Source organism: Pipistrellus hanaki, assembly GCF_964339955.1.
Source record: "Pipistrellus hanaki genome assembly, chromosome: 2".
Lineage (NCBI taxonomy): Eukaryota > Metazoa > Chordata > Mammalia > Chiroptera > Vespertilionidae > Pipistrellus > Pipistrellus hanaki.
In genome coordinates this window covers 126,020,960-126,047,338 of record NC_140504.1, presented here as the reverse complement: position 1 = coordinate 126,047,338, position 26,379 = coordinate 126,020,960, and the positions used below count along the sequence as shown (strand labels likewise).

At 38.0% G+C, this 26,379-nt stretch overlaps 1 protein-coding gene across 2 annotated transcripts in view; it reads right to left on the bottom strand.

The window, feature by feature from the left end:
- Positions 1-26,379, bottom strand: part of CAP2 (cyclase associated actin cytoskeleton regulatory protein 2) — a 140,739-nt gene that overhangs the window by 92,244 nt on the left and 22,116 nt on the right. Inside the window, exons 2-3 of one of the 2 annotated variants that reach the window (XM_084872738.1) lie at positions 24,156-24,277; positions 20,246-20,346 (exon numbers count right to left, since the gene is read on the bottom strand). In XM_084872738.1, the coding sequence (XP_084728864.1) occupies positions 20,246-20,346; positions 24,156-24,276 (222 nt within the window). In that variant the 5' untranslated portion in view covers position 24,277. The remainder of the gene's footprint in view (positions 1-20,245; positions 20,347-24,155; positions 24,278-26,379) is intronic. The other variant, XM_084872739.1, reaches the window with a different exon arrangement.

Below are 26,379 nucleotides of genomic sequence, written 5' to 3'. Positions count from 1 at the left end.
AAGAACCATGTAGATGACAAAATGTCTCCTTTTAATTTTTGTTATTAATAATTAGTGTCCTTTCTCACTTTTCCTTAATTAGCCTGGTAGGGGCTTATCAATTTTATTGATCATTTCCAAAAATCAACTTTTGGCTTCACTGATTTTCTGTTTTCAATTTTATTGACTTTTGCTCTAATTATTATTATTTTCTTCTTTATTTCTAGTTTCCTAAGGTAGACACTTCGATCCCTGATTTTATATATTTCTTCTCTATATGATTAGATATACATATCAAATATTCACTTAATACTATAAATTTCCCTCTTAGCTCTGTTTTTAGTTTTTATTGCATCTTCAAAATTTTGATATTAAGTTTTCATTTTCATTTAGTTCAAAATATTTTAAAATTATGATATAATTGACATATGAAATATATAGTTTTAGGTATACAACATACTGATTTGATACTTGCATATATTGTGAAATGATCACCATAATAAGTCTAATTAACATCTGAGTTCAAAATATTAAAACAATTTTTTTTGGACCAAGGGTCATCAGAAGTGTGCTGCTAATCTCCAGGTATTTGAAATTTTTCAAGTTATCTTCCTATTATTGATTTCTAATTTAATTCCATTGTGGTCTAAGAGCAGACATTGTATGAATCTATTCTTTTAAATTTGTTAAGATGTATTTTATGACCCAGAATATGATATATCTTGGTGAGCTTGAGAAAAATGTATATCATACTGTTGTTGGATAGTCTATAAGTATCCATAATATCCAGTTGATTGATGGGATCATTAAGTTCAACTATATCCTTCCTTACCTCATTTTCTGCCTGATGGATCTGTTCATTTCTGAGAGAAGGATGTTGAAGTCTCCAAATATGATAATGATGTCATCTATTTCTTCTTACAGTTTCATCTGTGTGATGCTCTGTAGTTAGGTGCATATACTTTAAGAATTATAATATCTTCTTGGAGAACTGACCCTTTTATTATTATGCAATGCCTTGATAATTTCCCTTACTGGGAAGTCTGCTCAGTATGAAACTAACATAGCTACACCTGAATTCTTTTGATTCATGTTAACATAGTATATTTTTGCATCTATTTACTTTTAATCTATATGTGTCTTTATATTTAAAATGGGTTTCTGTAGGCAAACATAGTTGTGTTTTCTGATCCATTCTGACCATCTCTGTCCTTTAATTGGTACATTTAGACTATTGACAATCAAAGTGATTATTGATATAGTTGGATTAATATTTACTATATTCATTACTGTTGTTCATGTATTGCCTTTGTCATTTGTTTCTATTTATGCCTTTTACTCTTTTTCTGTCTTTGGTGTTTTGTTTTATTTATTTTTTGCCTTTTGTGGTTTTGAGTATTTCATGATTCCATTTTCTCTCCTTTCTAAGCCAAGTTATACTTCTTTTTATTTAAGTGGTTGCCCTTGAGTTTGCATATACATTTACAACTAAGCCAAGTTTATTCTCAAATGATAATATATCACTTCACAGTAGACTAAATATCTTAGAATTTTAATCCCTCCCTCCAGTCCCCTGTATTATTACTCTGATTTATTTTATTTATATAAGTAAGCATACATAAGAATATATATGTAATATATAAAAAAACATACATGATTGAATACATTGCTATTATTATTTTTAGATAAATAAACTGGACAGATACTTGCAAAAAAAGGAAACTAGACCACCAACTTACACCATACACAAAAATAAACTCAAAATGGACAAAGGACTTAAACATAAAGTCTTAGAAGAAGCCACTGGTAGCAAAATAGCAGACGTATGTCCTAACAATATGTTTAAGGATACAGCTCCTAGGGCAATGGAAACTAAGGAAAAAATAAATGGGATTAATAAAAAAAAAAAAACACAAATCTTCTGCACAGCAAAAGAAACCATCAACAAAACAACAAGAAAGCCCACTGCATGGGAGAACATATTTGCCAATGTTATCTCTGATAAGGGTTCAATCTCCAACATTTACAGAGAACTCATACAACTTATCAAAGGGAAGATAAACAACACAATAAAAAAATGGGCAAATGACCTAAATAGACACTTTCTGAAAGAAGACATTCAGAAACCCAAGAGACATATGTAAACATGCTCAAAGACACTAATTACCTGAGAGATGCAAATCAAAACAACAATGAGGTATCACCTCACACCTATCAGAATGGCTCTCATCAACAAATGACAAGTGCTGGCAAGGATGAAGAGAAAAAGGAACCCTCGTGCACTGCTGGTGGGAATGCAGACTGGTGCAGCCATTGCGGAAAACAGTATGGAGTTTCCTCAAAAAATTAAAAATGGAACTCCCATTTGACCCAGTGATCCCACTTCTAGGAATATATCCTAAGAAAACAAACACCAAACAGAAAGGATATGTGCAACCCTATGTTCATAGCAGCACAATTTACAATAGCTAAGATTTGGAAACAGCTTAAATGCCCATCAGCAGATGAGTGCATTAGAAAACTGTGGTACATCTACATGATAGAATAGTAAGCTGCTGTAAAAAAGAAGGAATTCTTACCATTTGCAGCAGCATGGATGGAACTGGAGATCATTATGCTAAGTGAAAAAGCCAGTCAGTGAAAGAAAAATACTACATGATCTCACTAATTTATGGATAATGAAGAACATTATAAACTGACTAGAGGTCCAGTGCATGAAAATTCATGCACTGGAGGGGGGTGAAGATCCCTCAGCCTGGCCTGCCCCCCTCACAGTCCAGGAGCCCTCAGGGGCGGGAGGCAACCTGGCAATCAGGGGAAGGCAACACCCCCATCACACCTCTGCTGCTGCCACTGTTGGCAGTGCAAGCCTTGGCTGGCCTTGGTTACTTGAGCCTTGGGTGACCCTGGGTGGCTGGGCAGCCACCATCCAAGGCTTGCCTGTGCCAAGGCTTCCCTATGGGCAACTGAGCAGTTGACATCCAAGGCTTTCCTGCACCTCAGGTGTTGGCTGGGCAGCCACCATCTGAGGCTTGCTTGTGCCTTGGTCTGGCCCTGGGTGGTTGGGGAGCTGAGGGAACTGGGGACTCCAGAGGCAGGCATGCAAAGCAGCCAGATCCACCTGCTGCCCCAGTTGGGCTGAGGGGACTGGGTGCTGCACCATCTTGTGGCTGTGGGCACTGCCATCTTTGTGAGGGCGTGATGGTCAATTAGCATATTCCCTCTTTATTAGATAGGATGAGCGAAAGTAGATACATAGGCAGAGAAGCATTGAACAGACTGTCAAATTACAGTGGAAAGGTTGGGGAGTGTTGAGGGGGAAGTTAAGAGATCAAATAAAGGACTTGTATATGTGCATATATAAGCATAACCAATGAATGCAAGACATTGGGAGGGAGGTGAGATCATGTGCAGGGAAGGGGGGTTATGAGAGGCTGGGAGAAAGTCAATTGGGGAAAAAAGGAAGACATATGTACTGCTATTTGTAATACTTTAAACAATAAAAAATATTAAAAATAAAATTTTTATTTTACCTTTACTTATTCCTTCTTTGATGCTCTTCCTTTATATAGATCAAACTTTCTAACTTATATTCATTCTCTTTTAAAGAATTTGTTTTAACATTTACTTCAAGGCAGGTCTACTGGCAACAATTTCCTCAGTTTTTGTTTGTCTAAGAAAGCCTTTATTTCTCCTTCACTTTTGAAGAATATTTTTGCAGGAAACAGAATTGTAGGTTGGTAGTTTTTTTTATTTTTCTCTCTCCACACTTTAAATATTTTATTCCACTCTGTTCTTTTCTTGCATAATTTTTGAGAAGAAGTCAAATGTTAAGTCTTTTTTTTTGTTCCTTTGTAGATTTTCCTTTCCTTCTTTATCTTTGGATTTTTTCTTTATCTTTGATTTTCTGTACTTTGAAAATGATATACATTTCAATGGTATAAAGTTGTGGTGTTTTTTATTTTTATTTATTTATTTTTGCTGCTTGGTGTTCTCTGAGTTTTCTGGACCTTTGCATTGGTGTCTAACATTAATTCTGGGGAAATTCCCAGCCATAATTTCAAATATTTCTTCCATTCCTTTCTCTCTTCTCTTCTAGTATTTCCATTATACATATGGACACCTTTGCAGTTTTCACAAAATACTTGGATATTATGTTCTGGGTTTTTGTTTTTTCTTCACAGTCTTGTTTATTTTTTTCTTTTTATTTCTTTTTATTTTTGAAGATTTTATTGATACATCTATCTTCTACCTCAGTCTTTCCTCAGCTATATCCATTAAAGCCATTTTTTTTCTTTCATTATTGCTACAGTAATTTTGTTCTCTACCATTTCTTTTTGGTTCTTTATTTCTATCTGTCTCTCTGTTTATGTTGCCCCCTTGTTTTTGCATGCTGTCTACTTTATCCACCAGTAGCCTATTAATCATAACTGTTTTAAATTCCAAGTTTGACAATTCTACTATCCCTGCTATGTATGGTTCTGATGTTTGCTTTGTATCTTCAAATTGTGTTTTTTGCCTTTTATATGCCTTATAATTTTTTCTTGATAGACAAACATGGTATACTAGGTAAAAGAAATTGCTATAAATAGGACTTTAGTGGTGTGGTAGTGAGGTGTGAGGAGAGGAGAAATACATTTTAGTCCTATGATTAGATCTCATTTTTTTAGTGAGCTTATACCTATAGACTGTAAACTTCTTAAGTTTTTCTCCACCTTAGGGCAGACAGGATGGCAACAGTGGGCTGGACTTGAGTATTTTCCTTTCCCCTGTGGAAGACTAGAGCCAGTTGGAGTTGATTATTTCCCTTCCTCGGTCCAACTAGGCTTTTTTTTTTCAATGCTGGTTACTTATTAGCACATTATTCTTTCAGTTCTTAAAAGAATGATAAGCAATTTATTTGTTCAGTAGTAGTTATTTTCTCTTTGGGATTTCTTTTGTTCTTGAAATAAACAAATGAATTTATTCAGAGTTGGCATGAGCAAGATCTTATTTTAAACAACTAGAAATATATAATTATAAGAAAGCTTTGGGAAGAACAAGGTTTTTAAAAAAATTACAAATCTCTATGCTTTCCTTCAGGCCATCTTATTAAAAGGCAGTCTCATGACAAGAGATGAGACATTTTTAAACAAGAGATTGAGATAGATGGATCTTGTTTAGCCCAAGTGTGAATTTACTTTGAATTCCATTGACCTGATATCTTACAGGTAGTACATGAGTTGTTAGCCCCTCCTCCCCCATTGCCCCTCCTCCTCATGCCCTCACTCCCCTGTTATCTATGTACATTGGTTAAGCTTATATGCATGCATGTAAGTCCTTTGGTTGATCTCTCCCCCTTATCCCTCCACTCTTCTATCTTCCCTCTGAGGTTTGACGGTCTGATCAATGTTTCTCTGTCTCTGGAGCTATTTTTGTTTATGTTGTTCATTATATTCCATAAATTGGACAGATCATGTGATGATTATCTTTCTCTGACTGGCTTATTTCACTTAGCATAATGCTCTCCATGTCCAATTAGGCTTTAATAATATCCTACCAGGTTAGGCTCTAATTAACAAGTTTCCCCCAAGTACAGGCCTCTTAAGAGCAGAATACTCTTGCTTACTTCAGAATGCTTTCTTCCCTCCCTCCCCCTTCCTGCAGGAAACCCAAGGGGAACCTTCTCCAATATTTACCGTGACAACCTAATCAAGCTGCTGAAGGTAAATCTCACAACATGTGTGGGCTCCCAAAGACTGGATCCCTCTGAAGTCCTTAATGTCAGAGTTGTCTGCACTGAGCTTACAGAAATTTGTCTGTTAAAATTAGTTCATGTTTTCCTACCCCAGCATTGATTCCTGCGGTAGCTGACCTCAAGAGCCTCTGCTCCAGTAAGCTGCCATTCCTGTATTTGCCTGTCTCTCAGATCTTGGGGACAGCAATTTGCCTTGTGTCCTCCCTTCTCTTATGGATCCAAGAAGAGTTGTTGGTTTTTAGTCTGTTTAATTTTTACTTGTTAGGATGGAGTGGCAACTTCTATGCTCCTGGTGTGAAATCAGCAACTGGAAGTCCCTCCTCCACATTTTTTATTTTTCATTTTTATTTATTTCAAAAAGGAAGGGAGAGGGACAGAGAGATAGAAACATCAATGATGAGAGAGAATCATTGATTGGCTGCCTCCTGCATGCCCCACACTAGGGATCGAGCCTGCAACCTGGGCATGTGCCTTGACTGGGAATCAAACCGTGACCTTCTGGTTTATAGATTGACACTCAACCATTGAGCCACGCTGCTGGGCCAGCACTTTTTTTTTTAAAATGTGAAAATACATATTCCATTTTCATTTTCAGACAACATTGGAACTTCCATCACAGTCTCATCCTCTTGGTGACAGAGAATCTCCCTGTTACCTGCTTTTGATGTAAGTATGTAGACTTCTAGACAATGTGTGTGTGAGGGTGGAAGGAGAGAGGGGGGTTATTTACACTTATGTGGGAGGGGCTTAAGGGCAGTTATCTGGTGGAGAGGATGGTGGTACTGTGATGGTGGAGGGAGAGGTCACTCAGAGGCTCTATAATTAACACTCTTTTTACCTAAAATGTTTCTGTTTGTTAAAAATGACAATGTTGCTCTAGCTGGTTTGGTTCAGTGGGTAGAGTGTTGGCCTGCAGACCTAAGGGTCCCGGGTTTGATTCAGGTCAAGGGCACCTACCTTGGTTGCAGGCTCCTCCCTAGCCCAGGCCCTGGTCAGGGTGTGTACAGGAGACAACCAATTGGTGTGTTTCTCTCACATCAATATTTCTCTCTGTCTTTCCCTCCCTTTTCCACTTTTCCTAAAAGTCAATGGAAAATATCCTCGTGTGAGGATTAATAACAACAACAACAACAACGGCAATGTTCTCTAAAAATGCTTTTATACTCACTAAATGAGGTGTGTGTGTGTGTGTGTGTGTGTGTGTGTGCGCGCGCGCGCACGCGCGCTTATCATGGTTATTTTTGTCCTATTTATCTGTGGAAGCTTGGTCACTAATGAAGATTATTGGGGTAGAGGGAGCTAAAACAACACCTAAACTGCCTCTCTATGCCATTACAACCCAAGAATAAAACACACAAGTACGTAATGCTTTTTTCGCCATGACTTCTTTAGTTCCCATGGACTTTTTGCCAATTTTGCATGATAAGTTTGGGAAAGGGCTCTCTTTCTTCCCAGTGTGCCAATAGAAAAGGTCACAAGAAGCCAGAATTACCATTAGCAAAGAAACTGGCACATCTGCTTGTGCTAAAACTTGTTCTGAGGGCAAAATCTGTTTTGTCAGCAACGTAGTCTAAAGCTGAAAGTTAAGAAATGAGAAATCAGGTTGATTGCTATTTGTTGTTGAAATAGCCACAGTGACACAGGATAAGGGTCACCTCCCCCTGGACTATAATTGGCTATATCATTTCAGTGAGCATCTTAATATCCTACCCAGTGCTTGGCATGTGTCACTTGTCTCTTATGTATGGCTGCCACATATTATAGTACTGATTCTACTTTATTGAAAACAGAATTTTGTCCTTATGAAATAAACAAATCATCAAATTAATGGCAGTTATTGCTCAATATTGGGACTATAAATGATTTTTGTTATCTTCATCAAATTTATTGTCAATTTTTTATATCAAACATTTAAATTTTATTATTAGAAAAATTATTTAAAAGATATAACTGAGTGAAATAGAAATTTATTAATTAGTTAAAAAAGTATTTCCTGAGTAGCTTCTGTGTGCTTAGGTGCTACTAAATATGAATCAGGAAAAACAAGTGGTGAACACAGTGAATGGTCAGTGAATATGAGTGCTAAGTGATAAGGTATTAGCTGTATGGAATGGACAGTAAACATACAATCTTGAAAAAAATGGATGGCTGATAACCACGACTGAAAAGTTAAGTTTTCCCATTTGGTTGGCTTGACAATACACAGGAAACATTCTCATTAAAAAGGGGAATGGCTATCAACAATAAGAGGTGTTGGAGAGGTTGTGGAAAAAAGGGAATCTTTATTCACTGCTGGTGGGAATATAGACTGGTACCACCATGAGGGAAAGCAGTCTAGTGATTGAGAACAGAGCTACCACATGACCCAGCAATCCCCCTTCTGGGTATAATACAAGGTGACAGGAGAAAATGTGACTTTGGGTGGTGTGCACATGGTGCAATATCCAGATCTTTAACCAAGAAACCCACACCTGAAACCTGTATGTTCATGTTGACCATTGTCACCCCAAGAAATTTAATTAAAAATAAAAAAGGGAATGGCCCTGGCTGGTGTGGCTCAGAGATAGAGCATCCACCCGCACAGTGAAGCATCTTGGGTTTGATTGACAGATACCTGGTAAAGAGCACATACCTGATTGCAGGTTCCTTCCCTGCCCCGAGTCCGGCAGCCAATAGATGTGTCCCTCACATTGATATTTCTACTCCCCCCTTCCTCTTTCTCTCTCTCTCCCTTTCCCTCTCCCTCCCTTCCTCTCTCTCAAAAAATCAATGAAAAAAATATCCTCGGGTGAGGGTTAACACAAAAAGGGAATGTATTCTTTTTTTGAAGAAAAGAACTCTTCTCTCTAGAACCCAGGAATCACAATGGTTAGTGCCCAGTCATTTCCAACCAGCGTTTCCCTTATCATGGCTCTCTGCTGTTCAAAACAACAGGTTTCGCTGAAGCCTATGACTCAGCTTTGGCTGGCTTTTCGAAGTATCCAGTGTGTGCACAATTTACATCTAAATTTACAGTCTCACTAGGGAAAGGAAGCAATAATGTCACACTCCACTTACTTAAAAATATGTTGGCAGTGCTCCATTAAATCATAAAGACAAGCTAATTTAAAGACTCTGGCCTGCTCAAATACCAACAAAGTCCCAGTCAATTTCAGGCTCTGCCTTAGCCAAAACATACATCAAATGGGCAATAATTTTATATTAGGTAATTGTTATAAATTAGTCTATTTACTGCCTTTACAGTTGACTGGTTTTTTCCTTTCAATGATACCACACTCATTGGCAGAGAAAGGAGGCATGCTTATTGAACAGAGCTAAATAGTTTTGCAGTCTGGAAAGGAAAGATGAGAAGGTAGGTTGAGAATGTCAATGTTAGACTATGAGGCACATTTTGTAAAAAAAAAAATCATTCAGGAACTAATAATAAAAGAGGTTTATTCTTCATTAATAGGACTGTTGCCTTGGCAACTCACATAAGTATTTACAGCAGCCATAGTGCACAGTTCTGACGCTAAGAACAGCTCCAATGTGTCCTTGCTACGGCTAAGCCTGGAATCTCCCATTATGTATCTCAGCTGCATTTTTGGTCCAGTGATCTCAACACCCAACCAACTCTACCCAAAACATGTCCGATCCAGCCCCCAAATAGGCAATTTAAACAAATTTTTTGGTAAGTCAAAATAACAAACCATAGATCAATGGTTTTCTTTTGTAAAAAAAAAAAAAAAAAAAAAAAAAAGATGATTTATAGGGAAATGTATAATAGCTTTGCTTTTATTTTCCTGCTTATCCAGCAGAGGGCAAATTATTTTTAACCAAGCAATGCCGTGAATGTTAATGTGCATTCAAATCATTTCCTTAAAATCCTTATTTTCCTAGTTTGTAATGATCACCACACAGCCTAAAGCATGTTTAGACACTGCAAGCATATGAATTAGTACAATGCATGTGTTGGGGAGAGAGGGAAGGGGACAATAAATATTAGGGAGAGCTTGCCATTGACCTAGCACACTTCCAATTCTAGGAATTTGCCTCGAGGAAATAACTGTAGGATAGGAAAGAATGTTTGCAGAAGAAAATGCCTGCAATTGTATTCCTAATAGGGGAAAATTTGAAAATATCAAATGTCACTAATTTTTAAAATGACTGTCAACAGTACTCGATGGTCATCATTGCAGGGAAAGGACCAGGATGAGGCTAGGCAGGAGCCCAGGTGTGCTCCCTGTCAGGTTCATATCTGGGGCCTCCCTAGTCTGGGCCCTGCATAAGTGCATACATCATCTCACCTACAGTTTTGATCATGTAAATCAATCTTAGTGTAACTGTACAACACAACACTATGCAGTCATTAAAAATAATAATGTAGACCTCAACTTACTGACATGGGAAGATGCTCAGAATGTTTGGTCTAAGTTAAGCAAACAGGGTACAAAAATTGAATGTGCAGAAAAGTTTGCAAAATGTATAATAATAAAACCAATCACTCTAATTAAAAAAACCCAAATAATTAATTGTTGCAATTTATCTTGTAAAATATCAAAGATTTGAAAGAGTTATAAAACAGTGAGCATTTCTTAAGACATAGAAATAGAAAATAAAAGAACCCACTATTGTCTAAGCACATTGGCTTTTCTGACAGGTATGCACACTGTTATAAGTTTGTAATCTGGAGGAAACTATTCTCCTAAATTAACTTCATTTTCAAGTTCAATCATTGTGTAGCTACAAAACATTTGGCAGATCGGCCCCTTTCCAAATCTCTACTTTGTTTTTCTAACACTTAAGGTATCTAAAGAATTTATCAACATGTTTAAACCAAATCTTTTGATGCAGGAAATTAGGACTTCCTGGTTGATGAGTCTTGGGTCTGCACAAGGAAAGAATAGTTGACTGTTCCAAGACCACTCTGAAATACACTCCTTATTCTAGAATGCCTGCGGCTCTAAGCATTGTCCTTCCACTGGGTATGAAAGCCATTCTCTCTCTTTTTTTTTCTTTTAATATATTTTATTGATTTTTCACAGAGAGGAAGAGAGAGAGAGATAGAGAGTTAGAAACATCGATGCGAGAGAAACATCGATCAGCTGCCTCCTGCACACACTCCACTGGGGATGTGCCCGCCACCAAGGTACATGCCCTTGGCCAGAATCAAACTTGGGACCTTTCAGTCCGTAGGCTGAGGCTCTATCCACTGAGCCAAACCGGTTTTAGCAGAAGCCATTCTCTGATTTAACACATACACATACACATATGCCCTGTGTTTCCAAGGAGGTAATGCCTTCTTGAGGACTAGACCAGGGGTGCCTTACACAAAAAGGCCTTTTGTTCAACAGAAGCTCAGTAACTACTTCTTAGTAATAAATGACTTAAATTGTCAGAAAGCAGTGGTGTAGCAGAGAACCTGTGGGCTTTATATCTTCAGAGAAACTTGAGATATAATCCAATTCTACCCTTTCCTAGCTGCCATAAGAAGTTACCTGACTTTTCTGGGTCTTGGCTTCTTTATCTCGAATGTTACCTACCTAAGGGTTCTTCTAATAACTGAGAGAAGCAATGCTTGCCAATAGCTGGCAAAGTGCCTGGCACACAGCAGGCCCTCAATCAATATTACTTTTACAATTGCCTCTTTTACTAATATGAAAAGTGAAAACAAGGCAGGAAAATAAACTTGATCCCTACTGATGATAAAATTATATTTGAACTAGATTTTGTTCATTCGACCATCATATCTATCCCACATCAATCCAAGCGTGCTGAGATCTCCCCATGAAGGCTCGTTGCTGAAACAGTGGTCCCCCACGTCTCTGTGATTTCCCAGGAGCTCAGGACCCTGACAACCAGGATGCCCTACAGCCATGCGGCATGGGACCACCTGGCGCCTGCATTTGCCCACTTGTCTTTTGCTGTTCAGTGAACTCCCTTCCAGGCAATACTTGATTCCAAGATTTTTTTTTTTCTTAAAGTACCCTTTCCCCTTCATCTAGTGGTAACAGTAAACACATACTTGTTGCAAAAAGTTCAAAAGACATGGGTGCTTAGGAAGTAAAAGCTTTCAGTAAGTCCTCCCACCAAAAATGACCATTGGCAGCGATTCCATGAGTACTATTCCAGACTTCATTTTTAATAAGGTAAACCTAAAAATCCTATGTTTGGTAGTGAATGTAGACTCAGGCCCGATATCAGCTAAAAGTATACTAAATATTTATAGTACCTTAAACAATAAATTAAAAAAAATTTTGGGAGGAGGGGAGTAAAAGGGGGTAAATAGGAGACATCTGTAATACTATCAACAATAAAAATATATTTTAAGGATAAAGAAAAGAGTAAAGCATCTTCTAATGCAAAATAAATTAGGCAAAAATGTATTCTAAATAATCTGCATAGAAACCATTATCTATTTATTTATCTTTCTCTGATTAAACTCACATTCTCTCAGGCACCAGCATTCATGATAAACAACTGTTTTTCACTTACTAGTAATTCTATTGTTTTCCTGCTTCATTTTACTAAAAGCAGAGTGGAAGAATTTTTCTAACATTTTGCATTACATAAGTACTGCTCAAAAAACCTTTGGTGAAGGTTTTTATTTTTAATTTTTCATATGTCACAGACTAATACTTTTATAAAATAAACTAAAGAGCATCACTAGAAACATGAAATGAAAACCAGATACTAGGTTTAACAGACTTAAAATTACTGTTAGATTGTTATAAGAATTTTCAGTCTTACTCGCAATTTCTGTGCTTATTTTGTGGTGAACCATTAGCAAAGATTTTGTGGACAGCAGTGGTCTGTGTCCTAAGCATGGAGTAATACTTTTCTGGGTCTTTGGAGTGCTGATACTTTCAATGGCTTTAGTTAAAACAGATGAGTATGGAGTAGAGGTAGTATGCACACGAGTGATAGCCACTCATTTCTTACATTAGGTCTATGGGCAAATGTCTTCCAGGTTTCTAAGAACTAATTTATGAATGACTTTTTGAGTGTGGGATCCCCATTTAAAAGTTTGGGACTGTCTGTATTTGGATATATTTAGACAAACTACTGAATCCACCCCCCTTCTCCCCAATTTCTATCCAGATGTTTCAAATTATATAAATACAGGTAAAACTAGGGAGAATTAATTGTTGAAAATATGCAGTGAAGTCCCAGACAAATATTTAATTCCCAACTGGCCCTTTCAGACTCCAAAGTTATTTCTTGCCTGATTACTAGCATTTTGAATGCTAATGATAGAAGGGGAAAGCATCTGCCAAACCCCAATACAGCAGAAACACCAAAAAAAGATTATATTTCTCTTTTAATGTGACTTTTAGTTTAAAATAAATATATAAGGTTCAGAAAAATATTCTGTCTCCCATAGAGCTCATGGGATGTCTACTGGCAATGACTAAGTCAATATATTGATGGATTTTCACATCACGTATGAATTCTCATACTAGTAGCTTTCTGAAGATGTCTTGGAGCTCTAGTCTGTCAATGGCTCACTTTCCTTAACTACAAAACAAGAATGAGAACGAAGGGACTAAGGGAGGTACTAGATTAATTGTCAGAGGTATGATAAATTCAGGGTGTGTGTGTGTGTGTGTGTGTGTGTGTGTGTGTGTGACTGTGTGTGGTGAACAAAAATCTATAGTCTATATTTCTTCCTATTTCATTTGCTACTTCATGACGTAAAAACCTGACCTTGATTTTTTTGAACTGTTAGTCTAGGCCCTAGAGCATTACTTGATTCAAATTGTCAGCCATAGCATATCCCTACATCCCTGATTCAGTAACTCATTAAAGAATTGATTCATGCATTTAAACATTTGTTTTCATTCTTCATTTGGAAAACATATATTAATAAAGTACTATGGGCACAGTGCTAGACACTGAGAGGGCCAGAGGAAAACAACATATTTCCGGGACCTTGAAATAAAACCCAACACTCACCAGGTGGGCCCCCAAAGATATGTCATACTACCTCTATTGCATATTCATCTCTTTTAACTAAAGCAATTGAAAGTATCAGCACTCCAAGTACCTTACTATTTAAACTATTCACTTTGCCAAGTGTTTCTGAAAGGAGAAGGATTTCTATTGCCAATGCACACGAGTGATAAATTATTATTAATTCATTGAATATCCTGTGTGGTTTTTTTTTTTTACAATACCAAAACATCTTATATTTAATATAGTAAAAAGTTGGCTTGCAATGTGTTATGAAATGTATAATGTTATGTTTTAAAGCTTGCAGTGTTAAACTACAATCTAAATACAACTAGGAAGTGAAAAAATAGACTACAGGTGAGAAAGCATATCTTGCTCTTGCCTTATGCACACCGACAAATTTGCAAACATATTTCTTACAATTAGAGTGACTTGGGTCAGAGCTCTCATATATTTGACCAAGACTGTTTTTTCTCATGTGTTACTAATATAGCATTCTGAGCAATTCTTAGGTGAATGATGAATACGCACAAGTGCATGCTTATCTGCAGCCACTGCAGCCTGGGCAAGCTCAGAGTGCATTGTGCATAATGGAGCTTTTCTGTTTTGCTCATGCCAGTGAACACAGAAAAAAGAAGGAAAACCAGGATTGGTGATTGACCACAGGTTTCCTTAGAAGGTTTCCTTTTAGAAGCCAAAAGAAAAACACTCAGGTAGATGAAAGCTTGGCAAAAGCACATAAACTGTCCAGGAAGGAAAAAAAAGGCGGGTATCATCTTAACCTGAGAAATTAATGGAACCATAATCATTGTTTCAGCAACATGTTTTGGTGACATATTTTGTGTTTAGTAGAGTAAATGGGGGCAATCCTGGTGGTTAGTGATGCCTGGTGGTCCTTCAAGAGATGTTTAGATTCCACGTCCAGTTTCTCATTAGCCTGTGACCAACACTCTAACATGCTATGAAATTAGAATGCTCCATGAAACAGACAGGGATTTTAGGCCCTAAAAACAAACATTCTTAACTAAAAAAGTGGTCACAAGGATGTCCAACTAAGGTCAATAACTTAGGAGGAGATGGGCTGTGAGTCAAAGTATATGTTTAGTAGCGAATTACGTATTCAGTGCTGATAATAAAAATTTCACACATTCTTGGGAAGAAATGATAACAGAGGCTGGTATATCTGTGAAGTTTCTGAATTCTGCAAATATGGTGCAACATCTCAGGCTGAGACAAGGTCAATGTGATGAGGCAGAAGTGAAGTCCCAGGAGGGATGGAGTTCATCGGTCCTGGAGGTCACCATTTTCCCTATTGCCTCGCTAGGCATCTTCCAATGCAATGACCGACACTCTGGAGACAAGATTCCTGGCTCTAATCTCAGCACATTGTGCTCCATTCAACACCTCACCTACATCACCTAACCCCTCTAGCTTGTTGTTTCCTTCTCTGAAGGAAGAAGGAAAGGAAAAAGGGAAGGAAGGAAAGGAAGAACAGAGGGAGGAAGGGAGGAAAGAAGGAAAAGTAAAAGGGGCTGCATATTGGAATGTGTGATTTTTAAAGTTATTTCATCTCTAATAACTTTGCCTACAGTAACTGGCTCAGACAGTAAGAAAGGAGGTTCCCAACTTAAAGCCTGTATGAAATCTAGAAGCAGAATTCTTTATACATGTCATTTTTTAGAACTCTGCCTTTTGGAGAATGTAGAAGACATGCAGATCCTTTTGGCTTGAGATAGCCAAACCATTTACCTCTAGTTATAATAATAACAAATGTTCAAATTAAAACAATTAGCAGGAAACCAGAAGTTGATGGGAGACCAACTTGGCTGAAGGCGAGCAGGACAGTGAGAGAAATGTGTAGAATGGGCTGTTTTGCTGAATCAAAATGTGTGCTTCTGATTTTTTTTTTTTTTTTTTTTTTTTGTATATTTGGTGGAGGCGGGAGGGTGCCTATATAGACCCATATTATAAAGCACCAACATTACAAATGGTCACGTTATAAATGAGTATAAATTACCTATAGATGTTTTCTAAAATCAAAGGCAGAATACAAAAAGAATGAGTAAAACAAGTAAAACAAGTGTACATTGATGTATTATTGATTTCTGAGGCAAGGTTCTTAATTATCCCAGAAATAAGGTCCATGTGAAGAAGTGACAACCTGTCAGACTGAGAAGAGCAGACTCATGGCAACCTCGGGTCTTTTTAAACGCAGGAGTCAGACTTTCTCCCAGAGCATGGGAAAGCAGGGTGCTATTTTGTCTTCAGTGTTCTGTGTATCCTTTCTTGGACATGCTTCCTCTGCTTGGTTTGCATTTTATATGGTAGAGGTGCTTCCCCGGCACAGCTCAAGATGCTTCTTATAATGCTGCTGCTGATGCCGTATCACAAGCTTTTCAACTGGAGACCAAACGGTCCCCTCAGGCTTTAATGCTGAGACAGCGGGGGAGTCACTCAAAGGGGCTGTGGGAGCCGAAAGGACCTTGGCAGTGAGGTGTCCAGCCTTGTTACTGAGCAGGTTAGGGGACTAGCTCCAGCCATAAAAAGCAGAGCCAGCTCTAAATTCCAAGTACGAACTGCCAGTGCTCGTCAGAGGAAGAGACTGCTTATTCTGCCCCTCTTTAAACTTGTTACCTAGCCAGCCTAGTATAAACTGAACAAAACATTTTGTAAAGGGTTCAAATAAATGACGAAGACTAGGAGCATCTAGGATAATGCCGGTGACCCATCGAAAGTGCAGCCATAATAAATGTCTACAAAGGTTCATCCTTTATAAGGTCAGGGAACTCAGTTGTGCAGTGTCATTTAACCATGCCATGCTTTCGTATGTTATACTTCTCCGTTGTTTATTTCTTATCCATGTTAATAAAAATAGTAAACACATGTTCCAGACTTCCAGAAGCATCAATTCTATAAATTTCCAAAAAGGGTTTGAGTTAGGAAGAGCTATACGATTTACAGCTGTTTCATGATTTCCAAATCAGTTAGAAATAGCCTAAGATTAGTTCCTTATACCATGAAAAACAACAGGATAGGTTTGCTAAAAAAACAAAAACAAAAACAAAAACAAAACATATTTGTTGCCGAAACCAGTTTGGCTCAGTGGATAGAGCATCAGCCTGCGGACTGAAAGGTCCCAGGTTTGATTCCAGACAAGGGCATGAACCTTGGTTGCGGGCCAATCCCCAATAGGGGGTGTGCAGGAGGCAGCTGATCGATGATTCTCTCTCATCAATGTTTCTAACTCTCTATCCCTCTCTCTTCCTCTCTGTAAAAAAAAAAAAAAATCAATAATATATATATATATATATATATATATATATATATATATATATATATATATATAATATTTGTCCATTTAAGAATAGATGATGTCTGACCTAGGGCTTGGTATTACACAGGCCCAGTTTCTAGAAAATCCTTTGCTGTGACATTAAGGGCTGTGTATACTCTAAACATCTATTATAAAATTATGCATTGTTTATTCTTTCTTAAAAGGGGTGCAAGCTTTGTCAGTGGTTCTGGGCTGAAAAGTAATTCGAATAAGCCCTTTGGTTTATGTTGCACACAAGAAGGCTTTACAGGACCTAATCTTTGCTAAACCTGTTATGTCCTTTGGTTCAGCAGAGCTTCCTAATTGTAGCTATTAGTTCCCTCGTTTTGTGGTCTGTTCTGTCAATGGACTATTGAATGTTTAGTAAATTAAGCCCAACCAGCAGCCAACACATCAAGACAGACGTTAAATCATAGCTTGGCTGCCCTTATTCATTATTAGGATCAGTGAAATAGCTTTTAAGCACAGGGGCAGGATTTAACATGATGCACATTTGTGTCCTTCTCAGATTTCCATACTGTACAATCAGGTATGTGAGGGTTTTTTTTTCTCTTTTTTTTCTAGGCAACAGGTGTGTTCTTGGAACAAAGTTCAACCCCCCCACTTCTGGCTTATGTGAAAGGCAGCAGCTGCAAGCTTACTGTCAATGACACATGGTTCTATAAAAGAGAGAAAAAATAAGTTTCTTGTTCAATGTATTAAAGTAATGGGCAGATGGATGATAGCTGCCTGTACTTTTCTTTGTCTTGTAGAATCAGAGTCCAAACTTTTAGTTAACAAGTATTTTTCTCTTTTTCTTTCCTCCCTCCCTCCTCTATCTCCCACCCTTCCTTCTTTCCTTTTTAAAAAGCATTATGAATTAATTATTGGGAATATTTATTCATTTGAGTCATACTGTTTTCAGGCTAATGAGTGGAAAGAAGAAAAAAGTTTATATAATAAATCAAGCTATGCTTTATTTATAACTCAACTTTGTTCTAAAAAGATTTTAAAGGAACTGTTTACTATGCAATTTGAAGAGACTTAGTATTCAAATGCTACATTTAAAAAATAAAAAATTTAGCTTGGCCGGTATAGCTCAGTGGTTGAACATCAACCTATGAACAGGAGGTTACGGTTTGATTCCCAGTCAGGGCACATGGCCAGATTAAGGGCTTGAACCCAATGTGGGGCATGTAGGAGACAGCCAATCAATCATCATTAATGTTTCTATCTTTTCTCCCTTTCACTTCTTCTCTGAAATAAATAAAAAATATATATTAAAAATAAATAAATAAATGTACTTTTTTTTAATAGGCTTCATTATTATCTAGTAAAAAGCATCTAAGACATGTAGTACTTTAAATAATAAAAAATAAAATAAAAGCTTTGTACAAAATTTTGTGAAATATTACCAATGAGAGCCATGATATACGATATACCTCAAAAACACAATGTCAGCATTAATTCATAGTAACAATGAAACAATAATTATTATGATTGTGTTCAAGCAAGTAAATGTTTGTCAATGACTCAACAATCATTTTTAGTGTATTGGGGTAATAGTCCATTTTATATGTTAACTTTCAGGTACCATCACATCTTAGAATATAAGAAGCTCAGCCACTCTCTTACTGTATATGAGCTTGAGAACAGACCAGAGTAATTATATAGCTCTGTAATATATTTGAAGCAAACGTATTTCACTACATTTTCTAGAACTCATGTATGTTAGAACTTCCCCTTTTTAGCCAGTGGGTATTTCAACAGGAATACTTAATAAAAATAAATGTCATGAGAAGAATCTTCATTTTTCTCAGATGTGTTGAACAAATTTGTTGCAAATGTGATAAGCTAAGTATCTATTCAATTACAGTCCTGGAACCTCTGGTAGAGCCTGAGCCACCTGATCCCCGGGAGATAGTGTTGCACAGAATGTCTAATTGGGGAAGGAGCAAAGCGAGAATCCCTTCTTATGTGTGATTTTTAACCCCAAACCACAACTTTAAGCAATAATCAGATTTTACGTGAGTCTAATCTGAGAATGGTTTTGCCAGGACTGTCTCATTGCTGGGAAAGCTATAAGCAGATGGAGTTGGAATTCAATCCTCTGAGACAAACATAAGCAAATGAAAAAGAAGAACCTGATGATAAACTTGTAGGTTTTTAATTCGTTTGGCTATTGTATTAGATGTTCACTTAATGCATGCAAATACTGACTAGCCTTAGAGAGGATGCTAAACATTTAAATGTGTATAAAAAATGTCTAAAACTGGAAAGTGATCCTGGGATACCATTAAAGGGCTCTACTAACCCAGAGATCATCAAATTCTATGACTTTGCTTTCCTCAAGCTATATATATATTTATATTTGTAATTGTAGTAAAATACACATAGCACAAAATTTACCATCTTAACCATTCTAAGTGTACATTTTAGTAGTGTTAAGTATTTTCACACTGTTGTGCAACAGATTTCCATAATGTTTTCTGAAGTTAGTTTGCATCACAAAACTAAAACTCTATACCCATTTAAAAAGTTCCAATTTCTCCCTCTCCGCACCCCTGGCAACCATCTTTCTATCCTCTGTCTCCATGAGTCTGACTATCAATACACTGGATACGTTAATATAGAATTGCACAGCATTTGTCTTTTGTGACTGGCTAATTCCACCTAGCTAACATCCTCACGGTTTATCTTTATTGTAGCAGGTGCCAGAATTCCCTTCCTTTTAGTGGCTGAATAATATTCCCTTGTATACCACATTTTGCTTATCCATTCATGGTCCACAGACACTTGGGTTGCCTAGTCTTTTGGCCAGGGGTCTTCAAACTTTTTAAAGTGGGGGCCAGATCACGGTCCCTCAGAGAGCTGGAGGGCCGGACTATATGAACTACTAATTCCTACTGTAACACCTCGGCTGCGCTCACTGCCCAAAAAACCTGGCGGGCCGGATCAGACTCCTCTGCGGGCCGCATGTGGCCCGCGGGCCGTAGTTTGAAGACCCCTGCTTTTGGCTATTGGGAATAATGCTGCTGTTAGCATAGGTGTGCAAATATCTCTGTGAGATCTTGCTTTTAATTCTCTGGGGAATATATCCAGAAGGGGAATTGCTGGATTGTACAATAATTCTACCTTCAATTATTTTTGAGGAACCGCTATACTCTGTTCCATACCGGCCACACATTTGACACTTCCACCAGCAGTGCACCAATGTCCCACCGTCTCCTTTCCTTGCTGACCTTGTTATCTTTCCATGCAGGACAGGAGAGGAAAGTACTCACATGAGTCTCCACGTCACCAGCAAGGATCCTACTCTTCTTTAAAAACTCGGCCACCATGCTGCTCATCAGCTTATCAAAGGCTTCCACCGAGGGGGCCACACCTTTGGAGGAAGAACACGTAGTGATTCCCTGGTAGTTTAATGGACAGCAGGTACTGCTTTCCCATGGGGAAGATGGAAGTTTAATATCACTCATGCCATTTTCATTCTCTTCATTAAGCCATTCGTTCTTTCAGTCAGTATTTATTAAACACTTCTCAAGAGCTCAAGAAAATAATACTTTCCCATTTTTCATCCTCCTCATTGAGCACTATCACCTACAAAATTTCACTTAACTCTTTCCCAAACTCACGAGGTAAGTGGCACCACCACAGCTTTCCTGATCAGGAAATGGAAATGCAAACGGAGCATGTGGCTTGACCAAAGCCATAGGCCACGTAAGAGGCAGATTCAAAACCAGAACTAAGCCTCATTCACCCACAGCCAGTGCACTTCCTTCTAGGCTGACCAGACCAGGTGCTGTAACAGCTTTGCCAAGTTGCCAATGTTATCCAGGGCAACTAGAAGCTAATATGGACCGTGGGCTTGTGGGAAAAGAAAGCTGATGTCACGCGTTCTGTTCCTTCTTCACCTCCAGGGGAGGAGAGGTGGGCAGGGAGGACTGCTGAGCTCCTCAGAGTCAGTCTGATGTGTCGAATCCCTGTAAAAGCTGTAGTGACAACAGCTCAGCCTGGTGTGCTCTGAACTCTCCCTGCCTCTTAATTCACAGGAAAAACTTGTCCAAGTCCTAGACTTCATATTCCTAATATTGAGAAAGATAATATGGAGAACCTTAGCACTATAGGCTGCTAAAATCCAAAACAAAATCTAGGATTGCCTTTCTCATATTGGACAGAAATGTCCAAGCTCATAGACGTGTAAAATAAAGTTTTCCTTCCTTTCCCCCTTTTCTCAGTTGCCCATTTCTACAGGCCCAAAGGATGACTGGGACAGCTGTCTTCAGCTTTCTGTACCTGGTTTAACTTCTAGCTTCCAGAACATAAAAGGGGTGCAAGCCCAGAGATTCATGGATCCATTTGGAAACAGGCAAACCTGTTTGTTGGGTGTGGGAGAAGCCATAGAGGTAGGTCTCTGTTGAGTATTTAAAGTAGTAGGAAGTTTTAGAAATGTGATGGAGGAGGTACAATGATAAAAGGGAATATTTTCTGATGGCCTCTCATCACTCAGCTCTGCTCACATCTCCCCAGGCGGCCTCCAACGACCTGTATTCTCCCCAGCCTGCATCCTTTGAGCACCCTGCAATCGAAGCGTTTGTGGCCCCGTATAGTAGTGCATTGAGACCAGAGATCCTAGAGGATTAGGACTGTGTACATAATTCATCTTAGATTTTCTTGCACCTATCACGGTGCTTGCCACTTGGCAGGCATGCAACAATATTTCTTCCACTGCTGAGCCAAACTTACCTGATTGTCAGGGGTAAAAAAATAAACCAAAACCATAGCAAACACATCATAACACCAGTATCATAAGAAGGCAGTTCTTTGGTCTGTGCATAGATGGATTTGTAATGGACCGGATTCCTTCCAAAATTTTTTTTTTAAATAAAAAAATATTTTTAAAGCTTTAGTTATAGCAACATTGTAATGATGATGTTTATATTTAAGGTGAGAGGTTGTCCTAAGGATTTTTTTCAAAATAGAATTTAGAAAGCTACCAAAGCTTACTAATTAAGAAGAAATGGAAATGATGTTGTGTAGGATAAGGAAAATGTCTTAAGTATGGATATCATTCAGATATTTTACTAACTATCCTACTTAATAATGATCACTTCGTTTTAAGTAGGATAATAAATTGCTGACTAAATTGTTTTAAAGGACCTGAATTTAATAACTGAGAAAATATTTGCTTAAATACTTAAGTAATTTAAATTATATATCTTTTAATTTTGCTTAGCCTATTAATTTTCCCAGAATTTTTTTTATCCTCACCCAAAAATAAGAGATATTGGTTCCCTCCGTAAATGCTCTGACCATGGACTGAACCCAAAACCTAGGTATGTACCCTGACCTGTAATTGAGTCCACAACCTTTTGGTGAACAGGACTACACTCCAACTAACTGAGCCATCCAGCCAGGCCTCAGAACATTTTTTTTTTTAAGTAAAGAAAATAAAAAGTGCAGTCTAGTAGTTCTTTGAATAAGCGAAGTTCAAATTATGGAGGGTTGCTTTTTTTTTTTTTTCTGTTTACTCAACAACACTATTCAATCTCTGGGTAGTTGGATTTCACTTTATTTTATGTATTCACCGGCTTTGTATTTGTGGCTGGCAATTTTAGAGAAATGTCTTTTGTTCACCAGATGCCAAAGTAATAGGGACACTGAAGAGAACATAAAAATATATTCTTACAAATAAGGTTAACTGAATCTCACAGAGCAACTGGTTAGTCAACAAGAAGAGGCTTAAAATGAAATCGTAGATGTGACTCTGTTGATGCAGAAACGACTTACACGCCCCTGGCAGCCTTCCTTTAAATAGCACCCCTTCCGGTGCACTCAGAGCATTTTAATTTTCATTATGCTCACCGGGAAGAACCAGCCTGCGCATTTGTGCTCACACAGTAATTTTTGTCCTAGGGCATGTAATACAAGGCACAGCTCCAAATACGCCTGAAATTCTAGAAGCACCACTGTGGATCTTGCCTGGTAAAAGCCTTGTTTTAAAGCCCCCTTCCACAGGTCTTTTCTCAGCCCCCAAAGCCTAACAGGACTCAAAATGGGGCAGATCAGGAGGAACCTTATGTGAGACAAGGATAGAGTTGCTAGGTTAAACACACTTAGCCCAGTTAAATTTGAATTTCAGATAAACAATGAATAAATTTTTAGCCTAAGTGTGTACCATGCAGTATCTGGAACAGACAACTCCTCGACCCCAAAAAAGTCAGCTACCTAAAACTCAAATTTAACGAGGTGTCCTGTATTTTTATTTGCTAAATCTGTAAGCTTAGGCAAGAAGAAATTGGAAAAATTACTGTAGATAACTTAGAGAGTTTACCATACCTGCTATCATGTTAAAGAAATAGTTAATTTTTTTATATTTGCTCACATAGTTTTTAAGATCTATTTTTTTAAGTGTGGCATTAGCATGTAATTAAAAAATAACTTTTATTTATTTCAGAGAGGAAGGGAGAGGGGGAGAGAAAGCGAGAGAAACATCAATGATGAGAGAGAATCATTGATTGGCTGCCTCCTGCACACCCCACACTGGGGATTGAGCCTGCAATCCAGGTATGTGCCCCAACTGGGAACTGAGCTGTGACCTCCTAGTTCATAGGCCAATGCTCAACCCCTGAGCCAGGCTGGCCGGGCCTTAGCATATATTTTTCAAAGTGTGTTTGGTTAGTAGCAGGCACAGGTAAAACAACATGATGGGATCGTGTCACTAGGCATTCACATTTGGATTCACATCAGGTTCACTCCTTTAAAACTGCAGTTCTTAAATTTAATGACTTGTTCTTTTTAAAATTAAAATCTACAGAATAATAATTCCTTCCAGTTTACATTCCAACTGAGAACATTAGTTTCTTTTTGATAATCACTTAGATAATATATTTAGCCACTGAGCGTGGAAGAGCAGCATAAACACTAAAACAAAAGAATAATGATACTTGGCACATGAATTATGCTCTTAACAGGCGGAGGTATTGGCAGTTTTTGTGGAGGGTGCATTGAAACTTTTTTTCCCTTTCTATTTTCAAGGATCGCTTACATCTGGTTAATGTCATGGTCACAAATAAAGGAAGGAGTAGGGAAGTTGAAGAAAGTAGATAGAAATACTTCTTGAGCACTAAGTGATGGGGACAAAATGAAGTGACCCACGTAGAGATGGGTAACGACAACAGTTTGTGGTCCTACCTCCGTTGACACCGTTAATTGCCCCACAGTCCCCAGGGGGTCGGTGTGACACCGCAGGCAGCAACTCCAGCCGGCCGACTGCCCGTTCCAGTCTCTCCACCAGTCCCTGCAACGCCTCCATTCTAGAAGACGGAAACAAACGGAGGCCATGTGAGCTCAGGCAGGATTAGCAAGCTGACACCATCACATTAAGCAGTGGCAAGTAGGAAAATAAAAATTGCTGGAAAAGGCTTTAATTACCTAGAGAGTATATCAACCCTGTAGGTAATTAAAGGTGTCAGGGAAATATGGGAAAAGCAAAAGAACATACGACTTGGAACAAAAAAAAACACCCAAATTTTATTGAGCTTATTCAATTAGTGACTTTTACAAGCCTCACATGCAAAACACAAACATTCATTCTCTCTCTCTCTTTTTAAAAAATATATATTTATTGCTTTTTTACAGAGAGGAAGGGAGAAGGTTAGAGAGTTAGAAACATCAATCAGCTGCCTCCTACACACCTTCTACTGGGGATGTACCCGCAACCAAGGTACATGCCCTTGACCGGAATCAAACCTGCGACCTCTCAGTTCGCAGGCCAACGCTCTATCCACTGAGCCAAACCAGTTAGGGCAAACATTCACTCTCTTGACAGCATTATCAAGTGTCTCCTTGGGTGCTTCTTTGAGCTATGATACAATCTGTGTCTACTAGTTACTAAAAGCCCAGGAATATATATTCACAATTAATATTGTCAACTCTTATTACTCATGGTCAGAGGATACTTTAACCAGTTCCAATAGTTCTTTCTGTTAAAGTATAATTCTACAGGGGACACCAAACCCTTGTTTACTTAGTTACCTTAAACCAAACAGCACAGCCCAGGAGAACTGTGAGTTTGTGAAGCTGTGCATCACTGAGGAGCCAGCAGAGGCCATTGTCTCCAGAGCGAATTGTCTTCTATCTGCTATCAGTGTGTTTCAGGGTTCTGTTGCTACATTATTTTAAATTGAAATTATTTTGAATGATGGATATTTTAATTTAAAATATTCAAGGTGGTTATTTTCCTTTGATGTTGGTTATTTTTAGACAAAACTCAGTTTAAGGTGAGGTAGTTTTTGGAGACAGTGATCTTGAGTTACCCAACACTTTTGGTTGAAGTAAACTTTTTTCTTTTTTTTTTTCTTTTAAATAAATTTTTATTGTTCATATTATTACAAATGTTCCTTCCCCTCCCCCCCCCCTATTGCTCTCCTCCACCAGGTTCCCACCCCACCCTCTGCCCTTTCCCCAACCCCCATTGTCCTCATCCATAGGTGCACAGTTTATGTTCAGTCTCTTCCCACATCCCCCTCTCCCCTTTTCCCAAAGAATCGTCAGTTCACTCCCCTTCCATACCTCTGATTCTATTATATTCAACAGTTAATATTGTTCATCAGATTTTTTTTTAATTTCCTTGGTTTTTAGATTCACTTGTTGATAGTTACGTATTTGTTGTTCATAATTTTTATCTTTATTTACTTTCTCTTCCGAAAGAACCACCTTCAGCAATTCATATAATTCTGGTTTGGTGGTGATGAACTCCTTTAGCTTTTTTTTATTAGTGAAGCTCTTTATCTGGCCTTCGATTCTGAGTGATAGCTTCGCTGGGTAGATTATCTTTGGCTGTAGGTTCTTACTATTCATCACCTTGAATATTTCTTGCCATTCCCTTCTGGCCTGCATGGTTTCTGTTGAGAAATCAGCTGACAATCGTATAGGTGCTCCTTTATAGGTAACTACCTGCTTAGCTCTTGCTGCTTTTAATATTCTCTCTTTGTCTTTTGCTCTTGGAATTTTAATTATGATGTGTCTTGGCGTGGTCCTCTTTGGATTCCTTTTGTTTGGAGTTCTGTGCGCTTCCTGGACTTGTAATTCTAATTCTTTCACCAGGTGGGGGAAGTTTTCTGTCACTATTTCTTTCAGTATGTTTTCGATATCTTGCTCTCTCTCATCTTCTGGGACCCCCATAATTCTGATGTTGGTTCGCTTGAAGTTGTCCCAGAGGTTTCTTACATTATCTTCAATTTTCTGGATTCTCTTGCCTTCTAGCTTCTGCGGAGGAGTGTCTTCTGGCTCTTTATGTTCCAAATCTTTGACTTGATTCTTGCAATCTTCCATTCTGTTTTTAGGACTCTGTATAATATTTTTTTATTTCAGACAATGTATTCTTTATTTCTTGTTGATCCTTTATCATTTCTTG